The sequence below is a fragment of the Anopheles maculipalpis genome, chromosome 3RL (genome assembly GCF_943734695.1).
Source record: "Anopheles maculipalpis chromosome 3RL, idAnoMacuDA_375_x, whole genome shotgun sequence".
Classification (NCBI taxonomy): Eukaryota; Metazoa; Arthropoda; class Insecta; order Diptera; family Culicidae; genus Anopheles; species Anopheles maculipalpis.
Window position 1 is genome coordinate 20,132,135 of NC_064872.1, and position 20,603 is coordinate 20,152,737.

Genomic DNA, 20,603 nt, shown 5'->3' on the forward strand with positions numbered 1-20,603 from the left:
TGAAAATCCTGAAAGGAAAAAAAAAACAACCCAAATCATCTTCGAGAAAAAACAACATGCTTCTGCCTTCTCGGAATTGTTATTTGCACAACCCATAGTCGTTGGTTGCGTGTGCCGTAGCAACATCGTCTCACCGAAAACGCTTAAAGAGATCTTCGGTGCGGATTTTGGTCGGATTACCTGGTGCACCGTGTGCTACACTTGCAGTAAACAATTCCATTATGCAAAGCGTTAAAGCGAAACTTTTCCTTTCTGGGCGGAGCAGAGCGCTATGCGGCTGGGAGTGAAACTTACAATCGGCTTAGGCGTCGTCCGCCTGCTGCCCAACAAGCACCAGCTTGCAGCAACAAAAAAAAAGATTGAATTCATTCAACGCAGAGCGAATCTCATCAGCCAAATGGAAGAAGTTGGCCAATGTTGGAATGTAAATTAGATTGTTAGTGCGTAGTGTTACGCCACGCCTGTCCACGGTCACGGTGTTTAGCTTGCGGGCATGTGGCTGCATTAACACACTAGCACCAAATGCACCGGCGGTTGGTCTTCTTTGGTCCGAATAAAAAGCTAAATGAATGAGCCTCTTGTGGGTTGAAATGGTGTTTTATTCAGCTCAACCAGAAGCATACACCTGAGCATGGTTGCTACACTGAAATCGTTTCGTATTTTCATGGTTTGTTTTTTTTTTTTTTTGTCAATTGAGGATTTCCTCTTACCTTTTTCCTTTTTCTCTTTTTTTTTGCAGAATATGAAGCCAGCGGACCGCAACTAGCAGCAACTATGAGACAGCTAGCGGTAGTGATGATAATTTTAAATATAAATTACGGTAAGTACCGCCTATCCACAGCACATCTTGTTATCACTGGAACATCCCACTGACAAGAGTGGGTTTTCCACAATTTTCCCGTAGGCCGTGCTCAACAAAAGAGCGCATGATTTGCCGCTGTTATGGTCTATTTTCCTCTTCGTTTTTTTACTCTTCTTTATCTAGTACGTTTTTTTGAACCTCTTTTTCTTTTGCTTCGCTTATTTAAACTCGTGGGGAAATAGTTTTCCACTCACGGATGAGTTTCCGTCCCAAGCGCGTCTTAACATCGCGTACAGCAGACCCCGCGTTCAAGACACCGTGCCTGTTGGCGGTGCCCGAGCTTGTGGTTTTGCAATTTTCGCTAATAACACCGGCAGTACTTCTGGCACAGGAGCTACTATGTCGCCATGTTTTTCCTATGCCCCATCCCTCCCACCAAACTCACCCCAACCAACCGGCAATGCCTTTCACACGAGATAGTTTATACAAGTCGTCGGTAGCTCGGACGCTTTTCCTGGGAAATGAAATTAATTTGAACAAGCGCTGGTAAGGGTTTGCCGGCTACACTCCACAAAGAACCCTTTTGCACGAGTCGGCTGAGACATGTACGTGCATACCTACAGTGCATCGTGAAAATAATTCCAACCACCGGTGTATGTGTGCGGGTGTGTTTGTTCGGTTGTCTTTTTGTGTAAGGAAGCTTTCCGCTTCGAACCGCTTCTATGAAACGTTGAACGATTCCACCGGGTGCTTGTAGTCGTGTAGTATTTAATTCCCATAAATTAAATACCAGTACATTGTGTACGTGATGTGGCAAGTGCTTCCTCAGCGCAGACCTGCGGAAAGGGTGCGGTTATGTATGGCTCAATATTGTGACGAGTGTTTCGATTTTTCAAGCAAAGTCAAATGTTATGCCATACTAACGAGCAGAGAAAAACCTCGTTCCGTATCATTAAGCTTTGAGTTACTGGAAGCTGAGTTCGAAAGGGAAGTTCTGCTTTAGTAGGTAACTATGTTGGGTGTTTTATCAAGATGATGTAATTAGAGATTGCTAGAACTACGTATTTCGTTTTAAAATGTACAGCGAACTGTAAGCAGAAAATGTTCGGCAATCTTTTTCATCGTGACAGATCGTCGATCTCTCTAGAAACGCGCCCTATGAGCGGGTTTACTAAGATGGTAGAGCGCATCTACTGAATGGCATATGTCGGCAAGGCGAATTTGGATGTTCGATACTAGTTCGTTGGATATTTTGAGGCCTTGCCTTACTCAAAGGCCTCACTCAAAGCTTTCGAACAGAGTAGGATATCGGAATTTCGGATGCGCCTAAGCTCAAAACCAATTTCAGCGTTGGACAGGGTACATTACTTTATCTGTACCAATTTTTTCTTAAGGTTTGATGGTTAGGTTATTGGAATGCCAATTTACTTCACCAGTAAAAGATCACCTGCAGGCCTGCTCTAGAATAAATTGAGTGCATCACTGTGAGTGCATCATTTGATTTAACAGTGCGTTTGAAGTATCTTCAAAATCGTTTGATAAACCTAATGTACAATATTCCTCAAAATAATTCCAAGACACAGGATAGAACTTAAACAGTCAATCAAAATTAGCAATTCAACTGGAGACTATCCCTCAAACAGGTTTTTGGTTTAATATGGATTGATTTGTTTGTATCCGTTTGACTGCTGAACTGCTTATTTTGTGTCTGCTACCTGTGCGCAGATTATATGTTTTTAGTTTAGTTTTGTTTATTTTGTAATCATCTCAATTGTTTGAGTTTATGCAGTTTGAGTTTATTTGCAGTTTATGCAAATAGTAATAAACCTTGAAATAATATTGTTCACGTGATTGTACCTTCAAAATATGGCTAGCAAGTTTCAAAATACATTTATTAATACCAACATACACACTGCCGGTGGTAGAGGCGACAGCGGCGCCGGTCTTTAAACTACTCACTAATTCTGGTTTAAATTTCACTATGAATTTAATAATATTTTTCCAACAAATGCATACTTTCAGGGGTTACCAATATCAATACGGTTAAATTATTAAAGATTCAGAATGAATTCAGAAGAGTAATGCAACCTGCACAGGAAAAAAACAACACTACGCTTGCTTGAATACCTCACGTTAAGGCTTATGCTTTTAAGTATTCCACAAATCCATTCAAATAGAAAGTAACACAGATGCATCGGATCAAAAGAAGATTATTTTGATTTGAATGATTATTCTTAAGTTCTTGGAAGCTCAACACAAACGGCAGTTGATCTCAGAGTTTATTCCTGTAATAAAAGTTTTCTGAGAAATTTAGTTTTCTCTCTGCATATTTCTCGCAAAGTGTCTGTCATTCTTGAGGTTCAAACTGGAATGCTATCATTTCATGTCCTTCAAACATTCAGGCGTCTGCATCAACAAAGTACAGACATTGATCTGGAAGCTATTATTCCTTCTATCACAGCAAGGCCAATTCTTTCGAAAATGATGAGAATTGAATTGATTGAAGATATCAACTGGAATTAAACCTTTCTTTATGTAACGTCGAAACCATGAACTTGATGAAGATTTCTTCATTTGATCGAGCTTGTGCTCGATTTGTCGCATATTAATTTCGAAGCACGGGTTTCACTTTAAACAATCATTTGTAATGATTATTGAATCAAGAAAAAAAAATGCATCGATTGACGCTTTAAGTGACATCTTTAACTAATTAGATGTGCCTTAAAATAATTTTCTTCCGTCTTATTTCCAGGTCACCTTCATTGCTCTTACACGATGGACATCGACGAACCGCACACGTACACCCCACCGAAGCACTACTTCCAGACGTCCTCCTTCGACGACAACGAAATCAACGACGACGGTGTCGGCAAGAGTCCGCTCGACCGGGGACCTTACTTTGACATCTCGGCCTCACGAAACGTCACCGCGCTCGTTGGCAACACGGCCTATCTCAACTGTCGCGTACGGAACCTGGGCAATAGGACGGTAAGCTTCAGCCAGTGGCACCTTTGGGGTGGGTTTTAGCGGCCCGGTTAGGATGATTTAATTAAAAGGACCGTTTTTCTCTCCCTTCCACAACGCGCACCAACCACTCAACAGGTTTCCTGGATCCGGCACCGGGATTTGCATCTGCTGACGGTGGGCAAGGCAACGTATACCTCCGACCAGCGGTACCAGAGTGTACATAATCCCCAACTGGACGACTGGTCACTAAAGGTGGGCATGGATCACCCGGATGGGCTGGGGTTTTTTTTTTTCAAAAATGGGAAAACGAATTTTTAGTCTGATGACATTTTCACCTGTTCGTTGGGGGTCCTCTCACGCTTAGGTCTCGCACGGTCTTCGGACCGTCGGAAAGGTTCCCAAAAAAGAAAAACAAGTACCGTGATAGCTGGGAACCGGTGTAATTATAGTACAAAATACCCGGAACAGGGCCCGGCGACCGGTATAATGAGACCGATAAAAATAAATTGAATTTAAGCTGTCAGTGGACACCACGCGTAAACTCACATAATACGTAACCTCCCAAAGCCCAAAACGCCAAATAACTCCAATTCTCCTGCCCGTGGTCGGGTTAAGGCTGGGTGCGATGGAAACGAGGGTTTAGGCTCGTTTGAAGGTGGTTAAATAAATTCCAGCACGCCTTGTTAAGCTATGATCCGTAACCACACAGATGGCATTTCGGTAGATTAGTTTCTTATCGCACTCGCCCTTAATTGCGATTGTTTTGGGAACATTAATTATGACACCATATCGAGGCTGGCTGATCTGACGCCCTGCTATGGTGTCTTAAATCTTGATACGCTTAAAGCACGGCTGCCAAGCTAGCAGTAGAATCGAAAGAGAAAATATTGTCAAGGACACTCAAAACGACGGCCTGTTTGTTACTAAAACTCGAACGTGATTTCTTTGTCGTGTAGCCAATTTTCTAATCTCAGCGACTTCCTTGTACTACGCTAGAGTAAACACACCCCTACACAATTCTCTCCCCATCTGGTTTCTCAGAATCCTTCATTGCTTCAAGCCGAGCTTCAAGTGCGTCTTACAAAACCTATTCAGTGCCAACCGTAGTTCATCCGATCCGTTTAAGATGTTTATCGGTTAATTTATCGACCTTATTTTGGAATCCTCTAGCCACCGGCATGAGCCGCGAGGATCAATTTTGAGTGGAATTAGCCCTTGCCACTTCAACTTCAATCGACGGCGACTACGCACCAAATCGTAAGGAAAGATGTGATAAATATTGAGTCACGCTTAAGTCGGAAAAGCTCTGCGAGCGAAAAAAAAGCTGGAGAATTGTCACCATCGCAACCGTCACGCGCGCGCCTCACAGTCGCAATTTGTAAGCTGTCCTGTAACGGGAAGTGGCCCAGTCCCCTTTCATTCTGCTGCTTTCGATTGCACTTCGTCCGATCGGTGGTAATTCTTTCGTAAAAGCTTCTGCCGTACGTCCGCACCACCATATTGCATCCCGCTCGAAACCAATTCTGCCCAGCGATGATTAGCGGAAATGGACTGGAAATGATAGAACGTGCCGCCCTTGAACGAACGAGCCACTGCCATTGAGAAACCAATGCAGGCCAAATATCTGCGACAAAACTGGCACGAAAGAAGCTTAGAAAATGGCGTTTGCTCTGTTCTTCGTTCTTAGGTTTTGTTGCTGGGCGAAAAACCCGGTTCGCAAAATACATTTCGTGTTTGTAGGATGATGGAAGCGAAACGTGCCTGATCGGGAAGTAAAAAGGGGTTAAGAAGGCCAAGTGCAAGTCGTAGCGCAAACGGTACGAAATCACAACGCCAGCCCCGTGATAACGATGGAATCGAAAAAGAAGTTTTTAAGGATCCATGGAGTGAAACAAAAAGGTGCGAGTGCGAGCGAGACGAAACCAAAATGCAAAGGCAATAATATTAATCACTGGCTCGTGTGACTAATGGGTTGCGTTTATCCAGAGTTTAATTACTATCATCCGTTTGCTTTCGGGAGGGTTTTTTACCCTTAAACAAGCAAGACGTGGTAATGGGGGCATTTCTTTCCCATTTCACCGAGAGCAGCTTCTCGCTTTTTTTTTAAGAAGAAAGCATGCTTTCCAACTAGACGACATGCTGGAATGCGGAGGTCGACCGGTCCAATAAAACTATTATAAACAGGAAAGCATTACACTGGCGACCTCCGGTCCGGGGAGGGTTTTTTGGAGCGATGATAAATGTTTCTGCTCCGGTGCCGGAGATGTACATGAGTCCGGTACGGGTGTCCATCCGATCAATCTATCTTGTTGGTTTTGGATGGTTTAGATGGAGTGTATGGTTTTGCCGGCAACAAGCGGTTTTTGAGGTTACGAGAGGTTAGAGAGTGTGTGTGTTTTCTTTTATTGGGATTAAAGGGTTTAAGCGTCGGGTTTGTAGCTTGGTAATAAGCCGTGTCCATCTTTGGGGCCACGGGAAGGATAATTAATGGAAGTAGGAACAGATTTGATTTTAAATGATATCTAGAGAGCATTGAGAAAGAACGTTTTTCGGTACCAATTGCTTAGATTTAATGGAATTGTGAAGACAGACTCTGTACAGAGTAAAATTATGCTAAACCACATCACGACGTTGATACCAAAATGCAAAAGATGAAGTTTTAGTACGAACAAGAAGAGCTTAATATAGTTTGTCATGAAAATTAATTAAAAGAAATCTTGTTCATTTATTTATTTATCTAGTACTGCCCTTTGATGCTGTAGCAGCGATGCTGATTTTTTGTAACCAGGGAGAAGGAAAGTAATTTCTTGATTTTTTAATGCAGGAGAATGCCTCAACTTCAATAGAAGCATCCAATATGTATGGAAAAACAAACCACAGCTACAGAAAAGCATATCGTATTTATTTTTCACAATGTGTCTAGTACGCAGATTTCCTATCAAATTTCCTAGCACAATCCGTAGCCATCTTTTAGAAACAGTGACTACCGTCTGCCAATACATTATTCTAACTTTTCGTGCGGACGATGCGGACGGTTGAAAAAGGCTTTCTGGGTTGGGTCGTCCGGTATCATTCTCATGGCATGATCAGCCATGGAAGCCAAGCCACTTTAGTAGGCTGCACGAAGGCTATATCGCCGTTCAGTTCGCAGAGTTCGTCGTTGCAACGGCTCCTACATTGTTCTTTCTCACCTTCTGGAACAACAATCCTTCAGAGCATCAGGAATAAAGTGTTGCGTGGCTACAAGGGTTTCGTCAGTTCTGGACAGAGTTAATGTGTCAGCAACGTATTTAAGTGCTGGGATTTTAAAGGTTCGATACAGTCCTGATTTCCTTAGTCACATGACATGTTTGAAACCAGCACGCTTTCACGTAACTCTACATCTGTATTGCTGCGTCGGTATTGACTTTTGAAAAACTAGGCGAAAAGTTATGGACCACTTCGAAGGTGTACATCACTTCTGTGTGAATTAGTGTTAGTTAGCAGAACCGCTGATAGAGCCACCACTCTTTTGGTTTTGGCCTCAATAATATTTTTTATATAAGGTTTGGATCGGCTTGCTCTACTCTTTAGTAAGCTTTTATTGCATCGAAAAGCTTCAAACCACAGACGTCTACGCCTTGAGTCGCGGATGGTCTCCTCTAGCGCCAGTTTGAAGAGAAGACTGACAATTTCATCTCTTTACTGCTGACACAAACCTATAAATCGCCCCTCAACCTAATTCGCCAATGATTGATGCGCTGAGACGCGCAGTACTCCTTGCAGGGGCAGGTGTGCCGTGCATCCATTATATTAGAGGGTCTTTTCATATGACAGAACACAGTCACAGATTTTCTGTTTCGAATTCCTCTCTGATAGTTTTCAAAGTATAGCTTCGGTAAATAAAATAAAGTTGATCTTTTAGAATCAGTTACATCAACTGCTCGTTAATCGCAATGCTGACAACACTCAACAAAATTCCAACGAAAGCACCATTTCATTTATTTCTCACGAGAAAAAGTGTACGAAGCAATCTGAAACGCCAAGCAGCAGAAAACACAAATTCCTTACATTTCCGAACAATTAAATTCCAGCAAAAAATTAATCGAAACGTGATGCGTGAAGCGCAATGATTTATTCTTCGTCCAAATTTTCCTCAATTTCGCTTCCCGCCGGTATGATAATGCAATTATCGTACCGAACCGAAAAGCCGCTTTCGATTGAAATTCTGAAAACCATACAATTGTCGAGAAAAGTGGGTAGAGTGAGTGAAAATGTTCTTTACCGAAATGCTTTCATGGTGCTTTTTTCCTCATTCGGTGATTGCATTCCATACTAGTGTGTGTGTGTATGGTGTGTGAGTGACTGTGCGTTTGTGTGCATTCTGTTTGTTTTATTTCCTGGAAAACGAAACTTTTACATTTTCCACAAACAGCCGCCTCGAAGCGAAGCGGACTTGATGAATTTGTTCGCAAATCTTTCTTAATTATTTTCCCTTCCCAAGTTTGTTTGTTTGCTGTGCATTTCAATTTCGATTGCCGATATCAGCCATCAGAGTTATTTTTGCATTTGTTATTAGCTTTTCTCACTTTTATGAATCTATTGTGGAAGTGACAAGATTTCTTATTTTTTCACACTATCACATTTTGAACCATTTTTTTTAGCTATTCCATCTGCAATTACCCGAGGACAACTTTTTCCCGTTGAATGAACTCCATCTTTTGGCGTGACTGCGTTTATTCGTAAATGCGTATCCGTAAAACGGGTAGAATCGGATAGCAAACAAACCAAAAAACCGCTCTGTCCACACTCGAAAAAAGCACGCACGCGAATGTGGTAGAAGCTGTAGATTCTTCGTTTATTGGACTGCATCAGCACATCCGGGGTATTTTCGTGTCTTGGACGATGGTGATAAGCAACGGTCCGGAACCTTTTTCCCCGTTGACTCTTCCCACTATGCCGACTCTCTTGCCCCGCCGTCATCAAGTTTAAATGGAGCAGAAAAGGAACTGGCTCCTTATCGAGGGATACGATCGGGCTAATTGCCCTTTGCCGTTATTTCTCCTCTCGTTCGTAGGGTTTGCTGCCTCAGCTTAGCAAAACCCGGATGCTGGTCCAATGCAGACAGGCAATCACTTGCGCATACTGAAACCGCTTCCGGAGGTCAAGTAATTAGTAACTGTAACCGTTGAACCATCGCCGTGCCCTGTTCCGTCCGGAGCAGACGCTCCTTAGCCTTTTGCTGGGAGTCTCAAGATGGCAGATGGGTTACAGTTCGCTTGAAGAGGTTTGTCAACGGAAACATTGTCGCTTGACTTCGATTATTTTCTTTACATTGCTGTTATTGTATCGAGAAGAAATTCCCTATAAAGAAAGAACACGAGAGTAGTCTTGTATTAGTAGAAAATGTCTATGTTTCGATTTCGTAGAATTCGAATTGGCGTAGAATCCATGCCTGAAGGCACCCTAGAGCATCGTTCAAAATCACCTTCCTTGGCGATTCGATTTTCTATGATGGCCATGCTTCAATCAAACCGGCACAACCAAACGCACCGATCTGTTGTGGGTCATGTAGAGGTCGAAAGCATATCCGGCAGACAAGACATCGATAACATGTCCATTTACCAACCATGCCCCAGACGTGTCCCGGGATTATTTTTTTTCAATCCTGAAAAAGCCAAAGATATCTGCTGCATCGTTCGATATGATTCGATCCGATAGAACTGGCCCCGAGGGAGGTACTTTCGTCTATCCGGATCTGATAGTATCGTTGCGCTGAAGGTTCGATGGTAACCACTACCTTCGCTATAACCTCACAAATTTCGTGCTACAACCATTGACAGAATTGAATGGGACCGGTGCGTTGGAATGTCTTCCGGAATGTACGTGCGAGAGTCTGGAAAAAAAACCCTACACCCGATGATGCTGATCTCGACAACTCTATTATCACCTTGCCCGGATGTCTTCTTATCACTTGTACCTTGGCTTTTCTCCCTACATTGCCTGGCTTACGTTTTCGCTAATCCATTGCTCTGTTTCTCTCTGTCTCTGTCTCTCTCTCTCTCTCTCTCTCTTTCTTCTCTTTATTTTTCCAACTAATTTCAACCCACAGGTGTTGTATCCGCAGCAGCGTGATTCCGGTGTGTACGAGTGTCAAATCTCCACGACACCGCCCGTTGGCTACTCGATGACATTGTCCGTCGTAGGTAAGTATTTTCATGGCGTGGTCTCTGCAAAAGTCATTACGGCATGAGGTGATATCTTTTTTCTTGCGAAGGTCCTTTCTACCAATAGCATATAGCAGCTTATCGGTCTGAAAAAAGTCGGAACCATCCTGGTGTGGGATAAGGCTGTCGTTATGGGTTTAGCCTAGCATCGAGGGTAGACATAGAAAGTGTGGTTATGGCTTATTATCGCTGCCATCGTTTACAATGAGTGAACATTTTTTGAGCTTGGGCTTTTTGCCATTCTTTTCAAAAGTGTGCAAAAAGAATAAAACAAGAAGCTCATAATTTCATTGCATGACAGAATAAGCCGTTCTGGTTCAAGGAAAACTAAGGAATATTCATAAATGAGGTCGTTGTAATGTTCCATCAAAATGTCCTAAAAATATGACGCATTTTCTTAGATTTTAAGTTTCGTTCTACAGGTTCGGACAAACACTTTCATATTGTTTTGGGTTCGTTCCGTAATTTAAAGACTCCTTCACACAACTTTGTGTTTTTCTTGGTATATTTCAGATATGTTTGTGATTGTTTCATTTCCTGTTTCCTAACCTACGGACACCTATGTCTTTCGTAAAACAAATTTTGTTTAATTTATTTGCAATTATTTATGACGGTGCAACGCCGTATTGTCAACACCGCAAGTGATGACTTAATTACATAAAAAAATGATTTACTGGAAGAAATGATGTTGTTTTTAGTTTAAAATATAATGTGAAACATGCTTACAATATTGTTTCATATTTAATATAATTTTATAAAGGCAGGAAATTATTGCCTGTGTCTCTACAATCAACCAACATTTAAAAAGAATTTGATGGTTGTGAGACGAACCAACAACGGTACCGATCATCACACTGCAGGACTGGGTTTGAAATCCCATCCGGACCGTAGAAAGGAACGATTGTTCAACTATGTGGTATAGTAAACTATTAAACGACCGGGGTGACATAGAAGATTTGAGCAATTTTAGTCTGAAGATAACTTCAAACATTATTCGTGGTAAACGATCTACTCCGGGTTAATTTATTTGACCGCATTTATACATGTATTGCGCAATTTTTGTTACCTCCAGCCTCAGAGGGCCGCACGTTTGCCACCGTTGAATAAAATAAAATATTTTTTATAAATTATTTTTTAAACATAATTAACATAAACATAATTAAAAAAATTTTTATAATTAACTGATATGTAAAAACTTACTTGGAAACCGTTAGATACACTCGAGACACTGCCAAGAATAATAGAGAAAGTATGAAAAATCTTCGGATTCTTTTCATACTTTATCTATTCTTTTAAATAGATGTAGTGTAGCATCCGATAGAAAAATTATGTAAAGAATATTATAATGAAAAGAATAAAGAAATAACTCATGGTGATACTTCAAAGTAGTTCAAAGAAGACCTAGAAGGTTAAGGTCGAAGGACCAAGAAGAAGTTCAAAGAATCTTTTCAAGCTCTCTCAGATGAAGTTTGTGCAACAATTGGCCAATTTTGAATCAAAGTGCACCATACATGTGACTCGTTTCGAAAGCTTTAAGTTATACGACAACTTTAACACACAAATTTAAGTTGTACGTAGAAATGTTTTGCATTATTTAAGTGTCCCAAAGTTCGGGGCAGAGATGCAGGACCATCTAAAAAGAAAGTTATTGAAGGTTCTACGGTCAAAGATAAAGAAGAGCATCGTAGTGCTTCATGTAATTTATATGATTGTTTCTCGTTTAAAAAGGATTATCTCGCCATCTATCAATGCAGAAAGCAAAAACATTTATATTCACATTACTTTTACATCTACAAATGACAGTTTTGGCGAGAAAGTCAGGTTTCTGAATATGATATTCAATCGGCTGCAAGAACAACATAATCAAGTCAACCGCCGTAAAGAAAGGAGTTAAATAAAGACGTTTGGTTGTGATGAACTCTTTAGTCCTTTGTCTTTCTCCGCCTCTTTACATTACATCCAGCTCAGCTTCAATTGTTTCAGAACAACATTCGAAGAAGAATAGTTGAATATTAGAACATAAAACGTGTTTAAAAATAAATAAAAAGTTTCTCAAAAATCCAAGCCATCTGCGGCAAGATGATAGCGCATTTTCGCTATAACAAATGGTCTCATCATCATCATCATCGTCAGGACCATCGCTATCTGCTTGAAGTTTTGTAATAATCCTCGAGCTGCAAATGACGCTGCTACATAAAAACACGGCCTCCGAAAAATTTCAATCTTCACTTCGCTAGTTAATCGTTTGCAAGCCCCACTCTTAGGATCGTTGGCCGAATCGGGTACGACGAGTAGCAGACACAATCGACGTTCGTTGAGGTTTCCGCTTGGCGTTGACTATTCATTTTTCGGGGTTTTGGGCTTTAGCCTGTTCGCTTTACTTACGAGCATGTCGAGTTGTAGAATATTTTCTTTTTCGCTCCTCGCCGTACATCCATATTCCATGCGAAACGCGCCCGATGGAGACGACACCGGCAAAAACGGATCGTCCTCCCGAGTACCGGTCGGCTAAGTACGGAAAGATTCTAAATAAATAATGCACCATCCAGCTGGCACCTGATTGGCTGTCTTACCGTAATAAATCTTAATGTCTTTCCGTGGATAGAATCACGTAACCTGGCTGGTGATGGCGGAACCTTCGCTGTACCTTCACATTTTATGCTGCCACGAGTTTCCGTTCGCCAGGCTCGCTTCCGGTGTGCAGAAGCTTGATTTCCTGCCCGAAGGACCTGTGAAAAAAAAGGGGCACACGGAACACGTATCCTCGTTATCGGATGACAGTTCTGCTGACCTTCGTTTTACGTCAACGATAAATATTCCGTTCGTTTTAATTAAACCTAACCCGGTGTGTGTATGTGTGTTGCGGGGTCTGTTTTGTAGCAAGCGCAAGCGAGATGAAATGTGGGTCAAAGCTCGAGAGCAGCCACCTTAAGCAGGTTCAGCAGTAAAAGAGGGGCAAAAGAACTCAATTCCGGATGGGCATCTCTATTAGGAAAATGGCGGGTGAGCGGTTTCCTGGATCGTGACGCGATTACACGGAAAACGGGATGGCGAGTATGATAGGCGATGATAGGAGGTTAAATTAATATTTGACAGCAACCGGAAAGGCTAATGGGAGTGAGAGCGAAGTTACAGACCGTATGTCCGATTGTCATTTGTTAATAGTTTGACGTTAGTTGTGTGTCATCAGTGGATTGACACAATACTTTCTTCGTGTGTTACGATTATGTGGGCACGATGTGCGTCTTTTTAAAAGCTTGATTATTAAGTGTTCAGAATCTTTGGAGTTCTCAGTTCATCAGTTTTCCACAAATGCAGCAACTGACATTGCAAGCAAACCATCAAAATCTATCGTCAACAGATGAAGGATTGGCTTTAAAGCTGCAGTCAAGGAAAGTTTTAATGATAGGTTAATACAACTGGAAATTGTCCAGAGACTGTATCACCTCCTTAATGAGGTCTTGGCTAAATGAAAATGACCTTGAGACGGCTTGAAATCCGATATCTTTTAGCCTTTCTGGTAAACTCTATCTCGATGTGAGCCTTTCCTATCTGAACGACCTTTAAATGCTCTGCAAAACTGTGAAGTTTGTTGATTTTTCAAAAGTAAACTTGTTGCTTAAAATGCTTAACTCTTTGCTAAAATTGAAATTTCAAACCAGAATTCAAGCAGAAAACTGTAGACGAAACAAAACAGCTTCGGAATTTTGAGGGAGAAATTGCCAAGTTTTGTGAATAATATTCTGCTCTCGATTTAAGACCAAGTTTGAAGGATAAAAGCATTGAATTTTATCCACCCTAACACCTTGGATCAGATCTTTTACCCACTCATAAACTCCCCCCAAGAAATGGCGTCATTTGCAGTAAAGCATTGTTCAACTCCCTTCCCATCCAGGGTGGGACGTCCATAAAGCAAACCTCACTATCGTTTATATCGCCCTTTCAAAAGCACATGGCCTCGGGCATGCATTGGTACCTCCCGGAAAAAAAAACATTACGATATTTTGAACATCAGTGTTTTCCCCCTCAACATAACCCTATAGGTAGAAAATTTACAGGAAAAGTAACACCGTACATCACCGCTTTGCGCAAAACCTTCATCATTTTCTCACTCTCGAGATTGTATTTTTTTCTATGACTTTTATTTTTCTTTGCCTGCAGAACCCGTCACAACGATAGTTGGTGGACCGGACCTATACATTGACACCGGTTCGACTGTAAATCTGACCTGCATCGTACAGTATCTGCCTGAGCCACCACCGATGATCCAGTGGACGCACAACGGTGTGGTAAGTAGGAATTGCTAAAAGCGAGAGAGAGAGAGAGAGAGAAAGAGAGAGAGAGAAAGAGGGAGGGGGGGGGGGGGTGTACAAAAATACACATCATCAACCATCTCTTCCACCTATAAACAGCTTCTCCAGTAATCCTTGAGCATTACGAGCTCCCGTATAATTCCGAAGTTAAAGTGATCAGGCTTCAAAACCTCGAATGGTCAGCAGACCCGCATTTACGGGCGGTGTGCGCTGTGTTTATCTTTGATTAGTGTGCTGTGACTGTTAGGACAGAGAACCCAAACTCAAAACCACGTTCGACCCTTTCGATGGGGTGCCGGCGTTCGCAAGCTGTCTTATTAAATCTGCTCCAATGGCATCTGAGGCGCAGTATGAGGAAGCTGTGGGCATAAAATACCACTTCCTCATCGAAGGTATCGAGGTATCCAGGAAAATCTACCACAAACTAAACCTCGTCCCAGCGTGATTATCGGTGCGTGTGGGTGTGTGTGTGTAAGAATCTTACCCAGTTTTAAGGTTAAGAATTGCCTCATCGTCGGTCCTTTCGTTGCTGCAAAAGAGGATGGAAAAAACGAGCCAAACGGAAGGTTGAAGGAGTTGTTTATCGAAACTTTTCTCTCGGTCGTTTCTGTACCTTTACGGTTTGGCTTTTGGACAGAGGTAAGGTAAATATTGTTTCAGAGCCTTCTTACACAATCTGCTGCTCGGTGCTGCTTGGTCGTCTTTGCGTCGTTTATTTTTGCGCCCAAGGTGGACGATCGACTACACGCGCGATGCGATCAGTCGTGAAAGGGTTTCATCGATGGAGAAAGCACCGCAGGCAAGAAAAAAATTGTAGCTCCAGCTGCAAGGGGAAACCCCATTCCAAAATGAGATTTTCGATTCGAAGACCCATTTCATCCTCTGAGATAAAACCACTTTCAGGGAAAAATATGTACCGCTTTGCAAAGCGGCAAACTGTCCGCCTAATGCTGATGTACGAGTGCTAGACGCTAGGAATCACTTATCATAAGAGCAGATAATAATAATCCATTGCCGAAGGATACACACCCATCGCTCAAAATTTAAACTGATGTGTAGGCAAATTTAACCCGACAGGCGAAAGGTTGCCGGTAGCCGCTTTTTTGAAATTAGGATGCATTTATTAACTTGGAAGCCCGGTGAATGATTGAACGAGCAAGAGTTGAGTGAGTGAGTGGCTTAATTTATTAAAAAAGGCAACAAACACGATCCGCCCACTCACGCACTGGCACATACTGAACAGTGTAAAGTATGGCGTGCTGATGGTAGTTGCTGATAACGTATACTTAAGCATTACCATCGTGACATTGATTTGACGTTTTTATGCTCGTAAAAGAAGGCACATCGGAAGGCGCTGACCGAAAAGGGGAGGATTTGGTGGGGTTGTCAATTTTTTACGCGTGAAAAAGAAATGAATTTTTAAAATGCAATCAACAGAACCTGGTCGTTGGGCTTTTGAATGGCGTAAAAAGGCTAAAGGCAAAAAAGCTCTTAACGTGCAACAGTTCCCAATTCATTTTTTATGGCATGTTTTGCAGTTTCTTCTTACATGTCACTTAAGAGTGTGGAGATTGCTATTACTTAAAGTTATAATCGCAGGAACAGAGTGTTGATAACAGAAACTCTAATTTGAGATGTTTAAAGCACAGTAAAGGAGCTTTTTTTTAAAAGCCCTTCGAGCAGTAGATGTAAACTCAAAGAACAAAGGAAGTAATGCTGCAATTAGGCAGGAGCGAATTAAAAAAAAGAAGTTTTATTCGAAATCTTAGATCAAATACCAAGACTTTAGTTAAATAAGCATGGAGAAGAGCAGTTTTGATACTGAGAAATATTATTACTTTTAAAGATATGTGAATTTGTTTTTTCAATTTCCTGTATCTATACAGACCAACCATTACAATAAAAAAAACTGTTCTCATGTTCTTTAAAAGTAAATGACACTTTCATTTCATTTAATTTTTATTCGAGTTGTCTACCTGTTAAATAAATCATCTGTAATTACTTATAAACGATTTAATTCTTCTTCTTCTTGGTAAGGTGAGGTTACACCGGCCATCGAATGTCTTGCTAAACTTGCTACTATCACGTATTTGGATAGTCAGTCCTCATTATGACGGGACGTTCCGGATGGAATTTGAACCCCAGTTCTGCCGTTTGGAGTCTGGCGGCGATGTTATCTAAACCACCGCCCTGCGACTGCGAATTAATTTATTTAGAAGCTAAATTAAATTTCTTATTTACTAACTATAATCTTTGAACTGCACAAATAAATTTTGAGTCGAAAGTTCAACTACCTCCACAACATAAAAACGTTAAGAAAATTTAATTATTGGGAAGAGAGATATCAAAAGGACAAGTTTAAGAAAGGTTTCAGAGTTGAGATCGGAAAAATAACTAAAGTAGAATTAAGATGAAAACAAATAAGGAATGAATCAAATTAGCGGATACTCGTTGAAAAGACTCGTTGTGACTTTATTGAGTACGATGACGATACGATATTCAGAGTATCACAGCTTCTAAAGTTGCAGGATGGGGTATGAAAAGGCAGGCAACAAATACTGATTGTGCCCTATTAAGCCCGATATCAAGCGTTGCTAAACGTTAGATTTGACAGCAATAGGAAGATAGCGGAGCTCTGGAGCTAAGTTATAGACGTTTCATTGAAATTATTCTGTCGTAGCTTTGATTGAAGTCTGTACAAATTGTACAAATGAGACCCAAGATCAAATAAACGTTTAACGACAAATTGCAGTTCAGTCACACCTTAAAACTTTAAGGTCACAGAAAGTAGAGTAGAGAAAAAATGAATGGTGTGGAGTAACGATAAAAAGAAAAAAGAACATTTATCGGGATCCAGGGAAAGTAAATTATTAAAGAACTTAGCAGAGAAAGAGTCAAGGAGAAATGCAGCAATGGGGTACCAGCAACCAGCAATTAAGCAACAATGGCATTTTTGTCGTGAGAAATCTGGCCTGGCCGTATTGCTAAAATCATTTTCTTGGATAATGAACTTTTTTTGCTTGAGCTATCCATCTATAGATTTTTATTTTTTATTTTAATGGTATGCTACGCAAAGGAACATACAATAACAATATTTTGAGTTATAGACCCAAAATAGACTTCTTATTTTTCTTCTTTGCTTAACGACCTGTAAGATCACGCCGGTCATCAAATGGCTGGACTGGACTGGACTTGTTGATACCACGAAGTTGGTTAGTCAGTCCTCAATACGGGGGGACGGTCCGGATGGGATTTGAGTCCCATTGAAAATTTGCAAGCTTCATCCCTGAGCGAATATTTTGAAAACTATGAGCATCATCTTGACAACTAATTTTTTGATACTAACAACACCGTCATAAACCGATAGAAGCTTTCGTCTTAATAGGATATAAATTGAAGCCAAAAAGGGCTGCAAGTCCCTTCAAATCCTACATTAACCGATCACTGACACCCGAGGCTTAAAACTGTACAGAGCTTCCCGATAATATGACGACGCTGTGAGAAAATCATTCTAATTGTGCGATTGACAGAGCTTGTTGCAATAATCAGCCAATGCTTAGTTAATCATTAAGAGATCTAACTAATCTTAGGATCGCTCCAGACCTTTGTCGAAGGACCTTAAACAGTTGACCATTTGTGTTTTTTGAAACAGTTTTTTTTTAATTGTGATACAATAAAACCAAAGGCTTTTGGTTCTCAATTTACTGTACGTTTGAAAAGAAAGAAATGTCTTTTTCTGCTATCAAACCACTTCCGTTAATAAGAACTTTCTAAAATTTAAAATTTCAAAAATAAAATTAAAATGAAAATTTTTTTTGTTCCTTGCTTAAATAAGGGTGGTTTTAATTTTCTATGTGCTCTTCTTAAATTTTCTTACGTCATTTATCTTTATACCTTTGAACCTACTTCAACAATCAAACACTCTTCCAAAGAATATTATCTCGCATACAATTAAAACAACTGATTACGCGTGGTACACGTGTACACCCCAAAACAAAGCCTTCTTACACTCCCACTCCCCTGTTGCTCCATTCCCCGAAAGTCATTTCCCGTAATTTGTGTGCCTTTTTACGTTTCCACCGGGTGTGATTTTTCCACCGAGCCTGTTTCCTTCCCACAGAGCCTAGCTTCCCATTAGGCGAAATAAAAGAGCGACCGACATTTCCAATTGCACCGTTAGATGGTATCGATAATTTAATTAAACACTTCACACCACATCTGCATGCGCTCGATGGCCCGCTGCTTTCCGCGTGTCATTGCTGGCAACAAAACCATACCGAACAAAGTGCTTCATGTGCCGCCTTTCTTATGCTGCTCGTTTTTTTTTTCGCTTTGCTTGCAGGAAATTAATTACGATTCGGCACGGGGCGGTGTGTCGGTGATAACGGAGAAGGGCGACATAACGACGTCCTATCTGCTGATCCAGCGCGCCCGCAGCACCGACTCGGGGAAGTACACGTGCTTACCATCGATGGCCAATCCGACGACCGTGCACGTGCACGTGCTGAATGGTAAGTGTCTAAGCGAACGCGAGGAAAAGTGTTGTGATAGAAGTGATGGTAGGGGAAACGGTGCTGGGGGCAGGATAACCACTCATAATTGCAACATCGCGCGGTTATTTCATCTCTCTTGCCGATTTTCTTTGATTATTCATCGCGCGAAAATTGAAGCGCTCCGAGAATGGTTTCGCGCTGACTCACGAACGCTTCACTTTGTCGATGGAAAAGGAAAAGCAAAATATGTGCCAGGAGCAAGAACAGTAAAGGGAGAATCACATAAACACACACATACAAAAAAAAAACGACATAATACGTCGGTAGGCAGGTTGTTTGTTGATTATTTTTACCATGTTTGAATAACGATGAAACGAACACGGTTTTGGAAAATACGGCTCGCTTCCTGGACGTTGTTTTCCTTCTTTTTTTTTTGTTGGTGCGTCCGGAACGATTCAATGTGACTTTTCCGAGTAGGGTGTTTGGTTTGATTTTGCCACCGAGGATGAACTGGCAAAAGTTTCACACTGCCACACGGTACGCAAAATAAGTCGTATTTTGATTTTTTGTTTGTTTGGCATCCTTCTGGGCACGCACAAAAAAAAAGCGCACATGACACAGCCAAAATTGAGCCGACTTTTTAGTTGATATGTGTGTGCGGGTGGAGAAATTTTAACACCACACAATACGTGTTTAATTTTCTTTTCAAATTTTGAATGGAGTGTCGCGAAACGATATTCATTTTAATAAACGCTTAAATTGGTGGAACTTTGAACAAAAATTGTACTACGAGCTTGAATGATTTTTCCTAAAATTTCATCATCTTTCCACGGGCTTATACAAACTTATCTCAAAAACTTGTCATCATCAGCCTATACCTCCCTATTTGCCCTGCAACTTAGTGGCCCCACGAAGATGAATAGTCTGCCCTCAATATGGGGCCGGATGGGATTTGAATCTCGATGGTGTCTTGGGAAGGCCGGATGCGCTATTGCTTTTATGACCTGAACGACATTATTTTTGTATTTATTTTGAAATTTTTTCCACTAATTAATTCCACCATCTAGATCAAATTCCTAATGGCAGTGTGGAGACCAAAAATGGGATCGATTTTACTATTTTTGAAAATTGTTTTATTAAAATTCATTTACATTTGTTGTCCTATCAAGAAAACGCAATCAAAACAATACGTGTTATGACTTCTTGTAGGAAAATCGTTGAAACTGATTATAATGTAAGCAATTTAAAAGTAATGCTCTATTTATGTTTCTCACAATCTTTTCTTACTTTTACCACTATCTACATCACCACCGCTGGCGATGGTTGCGCCTCATGTCTAACGCTTCATTCGTCGCTCCCTTCTTCGCTCTCATCATCAGGTGAACATCCGGCAGCCATACAACTCGGACGTCAGATTCGTAGCAATTGCCTGCTACTGACGATACTCTTTCTGCTACTGATGGCGATATCACCTGGACATCGATATGCAGATCGATAAGTATACAACTGAGGATGAATCGAGAGTGATGTAAATACTATTCGCTTGTGTGGGTAAAATGTCTCTCTGTACATAAAGTAGGAAGTCAGCAATAGCTATGCTGATAGAAAGTGAAGAGAAGTTCAAAACAGGGCGACACATTTTGACTTCAGGTTGTTGGTGACAGAAAAGTTAGGATTCACTGTACATATGGAAACACATATAAAAGTTAGTTTTTTCAGTTTTAAGTCAGCAATGTAAAAAGAAAACATAAGTCATTTTTTGGTACTAAACGAAATTCAACTCAAATCTTTAAAACGATCGTTACAAATCATTAGCAAATAA

General features: G+C 41.0%; 2 protein-coding genes across 2 annotated transcripts in view; one reads left to right on the forward strand and one right to left on the reverse strand.

Annotated features, from left to right (window-relative positions):
* The window catches only part of LOC126565047 (zwei Ig domain protein zig-8-like), a 27,172-nt gene extending 6,893 nt beyond the window's left edge, over positions 1-20,279 (forward strand). The window contains exons 2-8 of the mRNA XM_050222186.1: positions 740-820; positions 3,555-3,790; positions 3,905-4,021; positions 9,861-9,954; positions 14,137-14,264; positions 18,631-18,799; positions 20,161-20,279. Coding sequence (XP_050078143.1) covers positions 740-820; positions 3,555-3,790; positions 3,905-4,021; positions 9,861-9,954; positions 14,137-14,264; positions 18,631-18,799; positions 20,161-20,279 — 944 coding nt within the window. The remainder of the gene's footprint in view (positions 1-739; positions 821-3,554; positions 3,791-3,904; positions 4,022-9,860; positions 9,955-14,136; positions 14,265-18,630; positions 18,800-20,160) is intronic.
* LOC126565490 (uncharacterized) overlaps positions 1-20,603 on the reverse strand; it is a 500,287-nt gene that overhangs the window by 139,436 nt on the left and 340,248 nt on the right. The gene's annotated exons all lie outside the window — the stretch shown is intronic.